This window comes from Triturus cristatus, chromosome 10 (genome assembly GCF_964204655.1).
Source record: "Triturus cristatus chromosome 10, aTriCri1.1, whole genome shotgun sequence".
In the NCBI taxonomy this organism is placed as follows: domain Eukaryota; kingdom Metazoa; phylum Chordata; class Amphibia; order Caudata; family Salamandridae; genus Triturus; species Triturus cristatus.
The window spans coordinates 1,167,970,645-1,167,985,494 of NC_140593.1; the positions used below are offsets into that span (position 1 = coordinate 1,167,970,645).

The 14,850-nt window shown below is 45.4% G+C and overlaps 1 protein-coding gene across 1 annotated transcript in view; it reads right to left on the reverse strand.

Annotated features, from left to right (window-relative positions):
* LOC146796867 (extracellular calcium-sensing receptor-like) overlaps positions 1-12,843 on the reverse strand; it is a 108,661-nt gene extending 95,818 nt beyond the window's left edge. Inside the window, exons 1-2 of the mRNA XM_085630249.1 lie at positions 12,793-12,843; positions 403-743 (exon numbers count right to left, since the gene is read on the reverse strand). Coding sequence (XP_085486375.1) covers positions 403-629 — 227 coding nt within the window. The 5' untranslated portion in view covers positions 630-743; positions 12,793-12,843. The remainder of the gene's footprint in view (positions 1-402; positions 744-12,792) is intronic.
* Positions 12,844-14,850: the final 2,007 nt, after the last annotated feature.

Consider the following 14,850-nt stretch of genomic DNA (forward strand, 5'->3'; position numbering starts at 1 on the left):
TGTCATTATGGTGCTATTTTGTTTACTGAATTTTACTATAGCTTTCTAATTTGGTTTGGGATTTTTATTGTGTTTCATTTCAACTTTATTCTTGTTTTGATACTACATAAATACTTTAAAAATTGCCTCTGAGTTGAGCCACTCTTCTCTGTGACTTAGTTACCAGGAGGTTGAGCTCAGGTTCATTTGGGATTTGCTTGTGCTTCACCCTGACAAGGATTGTGGTTTTCAGCTCCCTCAACCATTAAACCAACCAGACTAAATGATAGAAAATAAAGCATGTAAAAACAAATTGATAGGCATGCTAAACAGAGAAAAGTCATCATCGATGCCAGTAACCTAACTTGGCACATTCACAAACGCATACAGATAATAGACTATTTAAAAAGAAGATATCATTACCTTGCACACCTCCTTGGGGCAGGGGGCTCTGCAAACATACATTTGGCTGGAGGGTAAGTAGTCTCCTGGTGAACGGCAGCCATGATCCCAAATATGACATCACCATCCTTGGAATACATCCCCTTCTTTGGTATGGAGATCCCATTGCGAGGTTGTGAGGATGCGGCCTCAGTGAAAAATGTGTCTGCCCACATAAGTGCCAGTATCATCAGGTATGTCTGGAGCATTGCAAAGTTCAGCCAGAAACAAATGACTGTCACTATTGTTACATAGTCATGCTACATCCTTATCACATGTTGTTATATCATGTACATATTCTGGATAAAGGGAGCAACTGAACCCTGCAGAAAGAAAATAAACGAAATAGAAAACGATGTATCCATCAGCAAAATGACAAGCATCAATGCGAAGAACACACAAACTGTGCCTAGAAACACCTACAGTAAACAGTACAAAAGGGAGAAATATTTATTTGAAAAAGCCTGCATTGCTCGAAACAAGGTTAAGTGGGACTTGGTGAATGTCACAAAGACATATTAGATGGTCCTTGTGAATCAACAAACGATTTTCAGGGTTGAAATGCAGGGACTCACAGGCCAAGTTGCCTAACAGATGATGGTCCTGGCACAATGTTGATGATTACTGGCAACATTTGGGTATTGATGGTGAATTGACAAATCATAGTAAAATCTGGTCCCTGGCACAATGATGATAATTCTTGGAAACCTGTGGGCATACATGGCACTATGCTCACCCCCGGTACAATGCTGACCGTGGCATAATTGTGATATTACTTGCCAAATTGTGAGCCTCTAGTGTGATCTATGTAGAATTTTGGTAATTCCTAACGCATGAAGGGCATCCATGTTATGATATCATCAACCTCAGACATAATACTCTCCAGGTATATTGCTGAATAGTCTTGGCAACTTGTCGGCATCCTTTGAATGGTGATGCCTACCTCTGGCAAAATCCTGTTCCTGATAGAATGTTGGGAATTCTTGATATTCTGTGCTCATCCATGGACACCTAGAACATAATGGCTTTCTTGGTAGTATGGTTTGTTTCTTGGCATACAGTGGACATTTACTGCACAGTTATGCCCATCATAATGTTCCCACTGACACAACAGTAACAATTCCATGAATTCTGTGGGAGTTCATGCCACAGCTATGATTTTGTCAGTAAGGTGCTCCTTGCTATATTGTCGGAATCCATTCTGCCTGTGTGGGTATTCTTGACATATAGTAGGCATGCTTTGCAGAAATGTGTTCACACTGGCAAAATGGTGGCTGCACTTCCCTTTTGACAATCATGCCACATTGGTGCTCATGCCTATTATGATAGTGGCCTCTGCCTATTATGATAGTGGCCTCTGCACTGCAATATGGTATTGCCTCAAGACATCAAGGCCCAGATTTACTGAGCACTTGTGTTGCCCTTGCGTGACACAAGTCGTTGCAAGGCAGCTCAACTCCTTAAGTGGGATTTACTAAGCCATGCAGAGCCACCCTGCATTGCTCTGTGTGGTTTAGTAAATCCAAAGTAACACAAGGCAGCACATATTGCTGCTTTGGACTACCATGCAAGAGGAAGGGGTTCCGAGTGTAGAGTACGGGTGTTCCCACGCATCCACTAATGGATTTTGATACAGTCCCAAATTTACAAAGATCTGTAAACCTGGGAATGTGTCCCTCCTCACCTAGGCGTAATTCAGAAAAATATATTTATTTCTCTTCATTACTTCCTCTTTGTCTGTGATCTGCTTTCTGCAGCACACATTTAAAGAGGAAAATACCTTTCAGGAAGGTGCACAAAAAGAATTGTATCTGTAATGCAGGCACCCTTGCAGCATGACAAAAGGGTGCCTGCATTGACGCTTGACATCACACAGCGCGCCAGTGCAGGGAGGGAACAGAAGGGTGCAATATCTTAGTAGATATGGTGCATTACTGCTCTCTCATGCAACACATCACAGAAAGCTCCCTTTCAGCGTTGCGTGAAAGATTAGTAACATTGGTCCATAGTGTGCATACATGACCTGGTGGTGCCACGCCTCATAAACCTGACCCTGGCTTAATGACGATAACACCTGTGGCATTGTTGGCATCCAAAGGCACTAAGGCACAGATGTAAATTATTCTGAATACATTAAATTTCAAGCAGGCTCAGAGAAAAGAGGATCCATCATAAGTGAAGTCTGTACACCCCTTTACATGCACGGCCAACTCTCACTCTAAAATCCATGACAGATATGTCTTTGCCAATTACCACACTTTCAAGGAAGGGTCGGACAAGGCAGCACCTACCGAACTACTGGATTTGTGAATGGTCGTTAACTATATCCATTTCTAAAAACCAACCTCACTCTTTTGTTGGTTTTGACTAAAGCCAGCAGATATCCAAATCTATCAGGCAAAGGGCCTCATTTACAAAGCCCCTGCGCCACCGGTACGTCACTTTTAATGACGCTGCAGAGGTGCACATAGCAGTGCCATAGCTACAAGGCCATGTGAAGGGACCCTGCGTGGCTTTTCATGGCCTTATAGAAACACAGTGCAAGTCGCTGTGTTGGCACACACTGTGATGGAGAGGCTTGCCATGGGTTGCGGTGGGCCCACGGCATTTTACAAATTCCCAGATTCACAACATTCTGTAAACCTGGGACTGCATCAAAAGCCTAAGCCTTCCCAGATGGGGCATCGGGGAGGCGCAACGAGGAGAAATACCTTTATTCTGCCTCGTATATTCCTCTTTCCATCTGTGTGGCATTCAGCAGCACCCATAGAAAGATGAAATCGCCTCCATTGATTGTTTTTGTGCAGGAAGGTATCCCTTCATGCACAAAAACTATCATCCTTACAACGCAGACACCATAGTGCAAGGGTGCCTGCTTTGGCAAATTGCAGCAAATTGTGCCCCAGCGCAGGGAAAGAGGACAGGAATGGACTGTACCTGAGAGATGTGGTGCATTCCTTTTCTTTTACCGCAGGAAGACCTACAGCAAAATATTGTAAATGAAGCCCAAAGTCTTTGTGGGCACTTGTTTTACCGGTGCCTGTGTGAAGTGCAAAGGCCATCTGCATCTCAGGTCTCTACCATCTTGCCTTACCTCTCTTCTAATGTCCTGGTAAAACCTATTGAATTTGTCACAGACTAACATCGCCTAAGGATGGGAGAAATCACGTGCAATTACCCAGTGAACCCTTATCTCGAGGGGCACAAATTAATTGTAATAGTGCAGGAATAAAGTAACTGCAAAAAAATGATGCCCCTGTTTTGTGCAGACCTGCAATAAGAACTCAGTTGATCTGAAAGATTCACACAGCTGGTCAGGGTTTGGGATGAGAGGCGCCAATAGTTTATCTTTGCGTTTTGTGACCAGAGAGAAGACATTTCAGGACAAATTTGATAACAGGTTACCAGGAATAACTGCCATTCAATTTTAGGAACTTCCTGTAGTGGGAGTTCATGTTTTTTCCCTTTTTTGTGGTTTCCTGGGCCTTTGTTGTGGTTCTAAGATCTAGTTTATCTCGGATCATATTTTCGTGCGATTGGATCCTTTTTAGGTGCGCCTCCGTTTCTACTTGGGATCTGCTTTATAACACAAACAGCAATCAACTCATTAAAAGTTTCTCTAGTTTAACCCGAAAATATATTAATTTCGTTTTTTGTTTTAATTGCTCCCATTTCCTTATTTGCCATAGGGTGAATCTTGCCCGCGTGGGCACTGTACAAATGGGGCAAAGTGAAATATGAATGTAGATATCATAGAATGCAGCAATAGTAAATATGTGATAAAACACTTTAAACCAAAGCATGTGGTAACATCACAATCAAAATACCAACAATTTAAATAACAATGAGGGAACTATCATCAAATAAAATACTAATAATTAAAATACTGACCATCCATTTCACCCGATATCAGTTAGCAAGAGAGAGGGTGGAAATCCGGCAACAGATGGAGAACCAGCTGTCAGAACCCCGTTCAGAGGGCCACAGGGTAGGCAGGAGCCAGTGGGCCCAACCATAGGGATGGAAGCCTTTTACTATGGATCCTGAGCATCTGGGCCAAGTGCCCTTCAGCACTCGGCTCTCTGGGTGGAGCAGGTTGAGCAATCCAAGGCTTCTCGGGGGAGCTAGACAGACGGGTGAACACAGGCTTCCAACTCAAAATACATTTAGCAGCAGTAAAAATGAGTGTCCAGTCAAATACTTGCTTTTATGAAACATTGAGTATTTATATACAAAGTAAAACACAGTATTAAAAATAAATACACACAGTCACTTGAGGCCAGGGGTTTAGTGTTTTATTGTTGGGTTCATGAGTCCTACTCCCCTCTTGATAGTGGTCATTTCACATTCACTCTAGGTGACATTCAGGTTCAGCCCCACTAGTATTCCAATCCTCAGCAGTTCCAGAGCTAATGTCTAAAGTCAAACATGTTTCAGCATCAAAGCGCTACTTGGCAGAGAAGTAAGCCTGGGGATGTCTGGCCCTTAAATCTGTCTTACCTGCACCAGCAGCATGTGAACAATCATTAGTTTCCAATCCCCCCCCCCTTCATAGGTGCTGAAGCTGCAGCAATGGTCTCTGTTACTTTTCTTACATGTGGCCTTGGTGGGGCAGGGTTTGAGTTCATCCAGTTCCTCACACACGGTCCTGTGTCGGCAGCCACCAGGGATTGTTTATTCTGATGCTGGGAAGCTTCTTGGGATCATTCCCAAGAGAAAGGGGGTTGCGACACTCCTGGTGCTAATCCTTAGGTGAGGCCTGGGCCTGCTTAGGTCACCATGGTGGCCTCCTCCTCACAATGATGGTCTCAACCAGACCACATTCCTTGCCTTGTACCAGTGGACCTCCCGGCATATGAGGCCACTGACTTAGCTCCTCACACAGATTAATGCCTGATTGGCATGGAGGAAAGCTTCTGGGTGGCCCTATCTAGCATACGGAGTCACTGACATAGCTATGCACATGGGCGACAGCCCATGTGTCATGTCAGCGCTCTTCATGGCAGCCCTCCTTTGGCAAACGAGTGTCCCTGACTATTCCCTGAACCCGAGCAATGACACAAACCATGCAGCAACATTAACAGCTCACTTCACGTGGACTTCCTCCGGCATATGCAGGTTTCCTACTTTTTCCTGAACATGGGCAATGACCCAATAAGTGCAGCAGCTGTCACAACTAGGGTCCAATCACCAAGAGCCCCCAATGGAAGTTACTCCATCCAATGCTCTTCTCTTCCTCGCAAGGGACACTATTCTTGGCAAGCAGGCAGACAGGCAGTGATGCTTCATTCTCTGGGGCAGGTGGTCTCGCATTACCTGAATGATGTTCCTTCGCCCAGCTGGGAGCCTGGCAGGTCTTGACCCCTAGTCCTGGTCACAGGCAGAAGTCTTGAGGAGCTTGTCTTTGCACACCCTGGCTGGCAGCTTGAAAGTTTGGGGGCCTTAAGCTCCCCTTCTTACAGTCCATTTCCAGACACCAATTGGTTTAGAGTACAAGTTTCTTTGAAATTTAAAAATGCGATAAACCCGACAGGGAAGGTTCAGTAAATCAGAAGACTGTATGAGAGGGTAATTCATTGCAATACCACTGATACATTGAGCAAATGTTGGTACCCTGATGCATCAGGAATGAACATAATGCTACTATACTAAATAGTTAATAAGTGTGGAAGGCAAAACCAGTGCGGACTGGTCAATACAGACTGTACAACTATTCCCAATAAAGTTGATGACTGGAATATGAAAAAAGGTGCTAAATAAGAATATTCGATATCGACATGAGAAAACACTTCAGAGAGACATAAAAGGAGAAAGTCCTCTTATTCATAGAATACGAAGATAAATCCATGTTTTTATTATTATTTGTACTTGCCCTGAAGAAGGTAGAGAGAAAAAATAAGACCACCGAAACCCTGCATCAACAATTTGAGTGCTAACTTGGAGGAGCTTTTGTTATTCAAATATTTGTGTTTTTGGATTATTGGTTTTAATTGATTGTCCTCTGGATTAATGTTTAGCCAAAAGTGATTTAGACTGACATGAAATGGTTGTTTTTGGTGAGAAAGTGTTTTCAGCAGATTGAATGAATGATATGAGTCAGTGAATGAGGTTAAAAGAAAGGGAGTTTTTGCTATTAGTGAATTCACTTTGAGACCCTGTCCCTTTCTCAAACAAGGTTTGTGGAGCCCTCTGTAATGGTACCCAGAGAAGAAGGCTGAGTCAGCCATTCCAGAATTCAAACACATGGCCTGGGGATGGCATCAGATATCAACAGCACTCTTGAGCTCCTGAGTCTATGTTGACAGGATGCCACTGTGTGGTCATCTTGCTAGCCGGATGTAACAGTGCCAACTCACCCGTTACATGAACACAGGAAGGAAACAGACTGAATGCACTGGATTTCACCAACCCTAAACTGGTTCCTTTGATCAATACCAATATGTCTAGAGGGCAAATATGAATGCCTGGCTCCCAAAAAAAATCCTGTCACATAACATATGGCATAACATAAAGTCAAAGAGTGGTGCAAAAGTGCATTGAAGCCACAGTAAAGTAGTGTGCATGCCTTTACAAAACCCTACCTATTTCAATAAAATAAACTATGGGGTAAGATGAGTAGTGCTTCATGTATTTATTGCACCCTCCTCTATGTAGGTATAGAAATAGGGAATGATTTAGAGTTTGATGGACCGATTACTCCATCATAAACATGACAGATATCCCACCCACCTTATTGGAAGTACATAAAATTATGTGGCACTTGCAATAAGACAGACAGGATATCCATCATGCTTGTAAGGGAGTAACCCATCTGCCAATCTCTAAATCAAGCTCTTGAAAGCTTAGTGCGTCCTGATAAGTAGATGTATTTCTCCACATGCTAAGTGCAGCGGCATGTTCACATGTGCTGCTTCACATGTTCCCTGATGTCCTGTGCACATAGGTACTATCCTATGTACTCAGCGCAGCCCTGTAGGTACCAATATAGCAGAACATGCTCAGTGCATATCTTTCCAATAATGTTCATCAATTTATAATTAGTGCAGCCCCATATGGGCTGCTATTGACACCAATGCACTGGGCAGCCGCGTATACAGAGACACCGATATTTGCTACTCTAGAATAGTCTCAGGTACAAACTCATGAAGTTAGTGCATCATCCTTTGTGCCCTCTATCCCAGGTAACCTTGTCTTAAAGCAGACTCTTCCAGTGTAGGAATCAGGATGATAGATCTGGTTGTCATCATGAGGTCGCCTGGAAGTGTGGGTGGAGCTGGCAGTAGTGCAGTATAGGAGAAAGGGTCGTAATGCTTTTCCACCCACCATCATCCTGGTGTCTCCTACTCCCGCTCCAGTTCAAGACACAAGTGCATCTGCATGCAGCTAGTGCAGAGGGAAGGGGATCCCTCAACAATAGGGCACCACCTACAACTGTAATGGGTGCCCAAATATCTCACTCGCAACTCAAATGCAGAATAGAATCTGATGCGCCAGGAGGCAGTCGTTCACTGGTATGAGCAGAATCAGATAGACTTTAATGACTTCAGGCTGCATGCAAACTTTCACAGAAGGAGAATATTATCTGCTGACAGGCAATCACCATTGCTGTCGCAATTCAAGAAGGGCCTCAAGACCTGGCTCTTCGACTGATCCGCAGACCCAGCCCCCAGCGCCTTGTGACCCTCACACTGAGTGGTTGCGCTTCATAAGATTCTGATTGAGTGATTGCTTGATTGACATAATCCATGGGATTTTATGATGAGGAAGTCAACATCTGATGACCTAGCACAAATGTGTTTCCCTGGCCTTAAACCTACAGCAGGACTTTCCCTAAAGCATCAAAACACAGCTTGATGATATTGCTTTATGTAACTTGTTGGTTCCAGATGTTTACTCCACTGAGCTTATTCAACATGTGTCTCTGGTTACTTGCACCACCCTTGGTTACTCTGTCTTAAACATACAGCGAACTCAGGTTTCCCATGCTGGAATCTTTAGTCTCGATTTATTGATGGCATAAACAGAGCTGCACACCCTAGATGGCACAGAGAAAACCATGGACTGGTTGAGCTAATCATGCATGGACTGGATAACTTGAGGTGTTCTTAAGCTCTATGGACCAGATGTTTTAAGAAATGATTCACAAAAAGTGGTCGCAAATTGTGGACTGACGTTTGCAAATCGATTCTAATTTTGAGAACCGACCTATGTACTAATATGTCAGTTATCAAAGATCCTATTTGAAGTGTGTTGCAATATAACCGACTTCATGAATGTTAATGATGTTTGTCGCAAGTTGTGACACACTCTGTTTGGGAGGTCATCTCAGAGATGGGGTCCCTCTATAGTCATTAAACTACAGCGTCTGTGATCACCTTTAAAATAAATAAAGCAAACCTTTTTTTGTTAAAGCAGACAGTTTTGCCTAAAGGAATCTAGGCCTGTGCCTAACAAGAAACATTAACTTAAAAAAAAAAAAAAAAAAAGTTTGTTTGAGACTTGGAATTGGTCCCATGTACTAATATTACCTGTTACATCACAATCTTGTTTTAACATTCACAATGGGGAAGTGTTGCCTTGGGGATGATTCCCTTTTGTTAATGAGCCGTCTCCTCTTTGAGGCGCTGGAAGATTTTGGTAACAAACCATTGATACATCTGATACTGAATCGAAATTTGAAAGAAATGCCTAAACACGCTGGGGCAGATTTACGTTCCCTGGCGCATCCCTGCAAATCAGCAGGGATGCGCCAGGGAAGATGCGTCACGCAAGTTTGCCCTTGCGCCACCCCAGATGAGCCGCATTTACAATGCGGTCCATCGTGGCGCAAGGACAAGCAGATGCGTGACGCATCCGCCGGCATAAGGTGGGCGCAGTGCTGAAGTTGTGGTCTCAAGCGCGACGAAACTCCAGCACTGTTCCAACCTGCCCTATCCCTAACATGGTGCGTCACGCCTTACGCCTGCTTGAAGCAGGCATAAGGATTTGACGCACCAGCGTCGGAAAAGTGACTGCATGAAATCTTGTAGATTTCACTGCGTCACTTTTCCGAGGCTTTTTCCGACGTAACGCCCACCCTGCATACATTAAACCTGACGCGAGTTTAATGTGGTGCAGGGCTTTACAACGTGACGCATCTCCCTAGATGCGTCATGTTGTAAATCTGTCACAGCATGGCGCTAGCTTTGCGCAGCCGCTGCGTCACAAAAGTGACGCAACGGCGGCGCAAAGTGGCACACGGGGCTTGTAAATCTGCCCCGCTGTTTCCAAACTGTGACTAGGTATCCATGTTGCAGTTTTAGTAAGCCTTTACCAAATCGCAAAATTGTTTTATTGAAAACCAAATGCCATTTTTGTGAATGCAAACCCTCTGCTTTTACAAACTGCAGGGTTTGCGAGCCCAACAAGGAACACCTGGCCCTATGTTTGTTGCAGGTTAGTTGTGCCAAAAGTACCAAGGGGCAGATTTATGTTTCCTGGCGCATCCCTGCAAATCAGCAGGGATGCGCCAGGAAAGATGCGTCACGCAAGTTTACCCTTGCGCCACCACTGATGCGCCGCATTTACAATGCAGCGCATCATGGCGCAAGGATAAACAGATGTGTGACGCATCTGATGGCATAAGGGCGGCGCATTGCTGGAGTCGTGTCGCAAGCGCAACGCAACTCCAGCAATGCTCAGGGGCTGCCAATACCGAACATGCTGCGTCATGCCTTACGCCTGCTTCAAGCAGGCGCAGGGTTTTGAAAATCTTGTAGATTTCACTGCGTCACTTTTCCAAGGCTTTTTCCGACAGAACGCCCACCCTGCATACATTAAACATGACGCAGGTTTCATGTGGCGCAGGGCTTTACAACGTGACGCATCTCCCTAGATGCGTCACGTTGTAAATCTGTTGCAGCATGGCGCATGGTTTACGCCGCCGCTGCATCACAGAAGTGACGCAACGGCGGCGTAAATGTCTCGCAAGGGGCTTGTAAATCTGCCCCCAGATGATGGAGGTGGGTGCGAAGACTCCCCCAGCCCACACCATGGGATATGATGATTGGCTGCTACATGCGAACACTTTTACGACTGGGAGTTGTATATTTACAAAAGGAGACGACTCAAGATTAATAGTTAAGTACTAGAATTCGTAAGATGTAAAGATTTGTGCTTGGTGATTCATTTGTAGGTACTGGGTTGGGAGGGCAAAGGGTTGGAAACTCCCCAGGAGGAGAAGATGAAGGGAGATTTGCAAGCAGAAGTGATCTCTGTCTGAGCTGCCGACTTGGAGCAGGGTTCTAATCCCAGCTCTAGCGCTTGACAGTAAATGAATTGTCTGATTCTGGGAAAATCCCTTCATGTGTAAAGAAAGTAATATGAGTGTAATAATGTAATGTCATTGTGAAGACGTGTATGTGCGGGTTCACAATGAATCTAGCAGTCCGGCTACTTTTGCAAAATATAAACTCCAATAATTCATGGTTCTTGGATTCTGGCTTTTTACCGGGCCTGCATTGGGGTGCAGGCAGATGACTTGTGAGAAACACATCTTGAAGGAAGAGTAACACGTGAGGCTGCATGATGCTCGACACGGAAAGGGCCTCGTTCTTTTAACGCAACAAGAGGCGTCATAAGTGTCACTCCGCTTGAGGTGCATGAGTTAGGTTGCAAGTCAGTGTCGGGGTTACTTTCAGCAACCGTTTCTTATTCCTAAATAGAGGAATGTGTGAGGAATCCTCGCCTCCTTTGCAGGCTTCAGTCCTTCACTGGTTTTCCTTCTTAGGTGTCAGTCTTCTGAGGTTTTATCTCAGGCCGGCGCTCAGGCTCCGTGTCAATCCCTCATCCCCGCGGGCGCTCAGGCTCCGTGTCAATCACTCATCCCCGAGGCCCCGATATTTCCGTCTTCCTTCATAGGTACCAGTCTTCTGAGGTTTTATCTCAGGCCGGCGCTCAGGCTCTGTGTCAATCACTCATCTCCGAGCCCTGATATTTCCGACTTAACTTGCAATGAGAACAGCGGGTTCGAAACAAGAAATGATCGGTGCAGCTGTCGCGCAGTCTGCACATCTGTAGTCTGTACTTGTCCAATGAATGTGCAATACGGCCAGCGGCGTAGCGTCAGAGGGGTGTTTGGGGTGTTACACGCCCCCTAATAAATTTTTGTTGTAGTAAATAGTTGGGTACAGGTGCTTTAAGTCGGGTATGATGAGGTGTTTGTCGGATTTCACGTGGGATTTTAACCAAGGCATGCAGACAAACCCACATACACACACACACAAGGACCCCTTATAATCCTCACTATTCTCCCTTCCAAATGCCACTTAAGCCTCCCCCACCCCACCCCGCTCTGCTTCTCATATAATGTATTTTAACCTATATTGTTGTTACTTCTGTGTTGTCCTTTGAAACCCCTGGTAAAGCCCGCCTTTGGGTCACTGATCCACGCTCGCACTGCATCGTCACTTCCCATCGCTCTTTTCCTGGTACCCCTTATGTGTCAGCCCTGGCACCACAGCCGACGACAGTAGCATCTATGGGGTGCAAAAAAGCCACGATCTTAATACTTGGTACAGACGTATCACTGAACGGCTTGCCCTGCCGTGTTCTTGCACATGCACCGCACCTCACGTGACGTCGATCTGAAGACACCCGTCCGGTGGCGCGACAGCAACAGGTTGGCAGCGCCGGGCATGTAGCCCTGGACTGCTTCTTGAAGTTTTAATGAGGCCTGAGGAACAGGACGCACAAAGAGGCCGCAGGTACCACAGGAGGCCACGGGCATAATGCCAGCAGCAAACGACTGTGCGTCTGCATAAATACAGGCACCCGGTGGCGTAGTCAGTGTGTCATGGGGCCTAGTGCAAGGGAGGAAATGGCCTGCCCATGAATTGTTAAAAGCAGCAATAGCCAGGGTTCAGTGGGCTCCTCAGGGGCCCGGGGACCTCCGCATCGGCCGCTACAAGGAACGCTGCGCCCCAGCAGGGAGCCCTGTCCTGGGATGCCTGGTACAGTCGGCTGAAAGGCACTCCCATGACTGGGGCATGTTGAGGGAGACATCTCTCCACTGTTCTGCATCCAAACACCCCGTTACAAACTCAGCATATTATTCGTTTAGGCAGTTTTACCCAGTCCTCAAACCTCCTTTCTTTGTATTGTCCCGAGAAGTGGACCCCTACAGCACACTCTCATAATTGATATTTTTACATTAAATCGTGAATTTGTTTCACCCTTTCCAAACCTCTATATGCATTTCGTACATGTTGCCTAAACTTTAAGACAATGTTATACATTTGACCTCATTAGCGCCAGAAACAACTGGAAAGGAAGTTATCTGCGTTATAATATATGACTCTCAGTGCATGTGTGGTCGAGCATGAACGCACTTACCGCATTACAGGGCGGTGCACGCTTCTTCGCCTGTGCAGCCCACACTGCCTGTCCATGCAGTGAACCGAAGATGCACCCACCGTCTCTGGGCTGGCTGCTTATATAGACTGTTCCAGTCCAGGACTGCGCCCAGGGACTTGGCTTCGGAGTATTCACCTGTGGCCCACTCTCCTCCCAGCAGCCCTTCCTCCGACTGGTAATAACTGGGTGATGCCAGCACAAAAGTGGCATCTTTTAGGAATATCAATTACCATCTGTGCAAATGCCAGGATGAGGTAAGTATCAAACACCAGCTGTGCAGCGGTGGGAATGACCCCTCCCGCAAGATCACACTGTGATCCTTGAATTTGCAGACGTCTCATTATTGAAACCACCCAAAAGTGTAAAATAAATAAAGATATCTAGCTTTCAAGTCACTAAGAATAAACATAAGACTAAACCTCTGGATGAATGAAATTATTGAAGGCAGTTTTAATTCCCTAGGATTACCCAAGGAGAAGGCATCCATCCATGGGACCAATACTTGTATTCTTTTAGGTTGGCATCAACCCACTGCTGCTTGGTACAGTCTGCTGCTTCTCCAGTGAGGGATCTCCAGCGCTGGTGCTCCAGTGGTCCATGATAATCTTTTGAAAAGAGGTCATGCTAAGGAGCGACACCACCTTATTCAAGGACCGGCTCGTGCTTCATAGAGCAGACAGAGAGGTCCTAAAGTAAAGGCTGAAGTTGGCAGTGAGAGGCATGAATTCACCCCAACACAAGGGACCTCCTTTGAATATCTCTCAATCGAAATCCAAACTCACAAGAAGTGATGCATAATAACACACATCATCCACCACCCTCCAGGGAACAATTAAGCGTTCATCTAATGGAATGTGAGGTCAAAGCAGGCAGTGAAATTTACCTGGGAGACTTCGAACGACATTGGGGCAATCCCAGTGACAGCGGTCTCTCTATTATCCGCAACCCTTTTTAACTTCAACCTCACTCAACTATGTTCAGGCTGACACACACATTAACAAGTCTGCCCTGGACTTTCCGTTTGCAAAAGGACTCCGTTAAGCAGGACTCAATGATCCCAGTGGCCTGACCCGACCATGATATCATTCACTTGTCCCTTTCCATTTCCCATAAACCCCCACGCTGAACTGAAGAGGCAGAAAGGCTGGGCCAGAGAGCTCAGAAACCTGGCCTTCATCTCCCTCGCCAACAAAGTTGCAAATGCACTACAAGATGTCCCTCTTTCTCCGAAGTCAACGATCGAACAAACCAGGACAGTGTCTCATTAACCCAGGACATAGACGCCATGGCACTGTAATCCCTCAAAAGATGATCAATACAAGCAAAGTCCAACCCCTGGTAATCCCAAGAAGTTCATGAAGAAATGAAATCTCTCAGAGAAGCACAAGGAAGGTGGAGTCAGTACCCTGAGGATGCAAATAAAATTTAATCTTCAAGATAGTCAGTATTCCTGAAAACAAAGCTCAAGCGAGGGAAAATACGACCCAAAAAACTATAGCAAATATTGAAACAATCTGCTCTTCCCCTTTCACATACAATAGCAGACTACAAAAATAAATCCTCTCTTCCTTCAATGACAAAAAATCAAGGCGATTGAGCTATCCTTTGCTATCCAGCCCACAAATCGAGACTGTCCGGATATAGTACCCGTATTCAAGTCCAGTTGGTCCACTTTTACAACCTTCAAGGAAGACGATTTGGTCAAATTCAGAGTCAAAACTAAGCCCTCATGTCACTCCACTGACCCCATCCCTGCCTATACCCTGGAACAAATCAGCGAAGCAATGACACCATTTTGGCTAATTCTCATCAACTCATCACTAAAATCCGGACACATCCCAGAACTGCCCAACATTGGGCATGTCATCTCCCTACTGAAAAGAGAGGTATAGTCTCAGAGAACCTCAATAATCTATCCCTGAACCCAACCATCTGCTTCCTGACCAAATCACTAGAAAGCTGTGTGAAAGCACAACTCAAAACTTACCTCAATAAAAACAATGAAACAAATCAGACTTTAGAGCAAGACAGATGGAA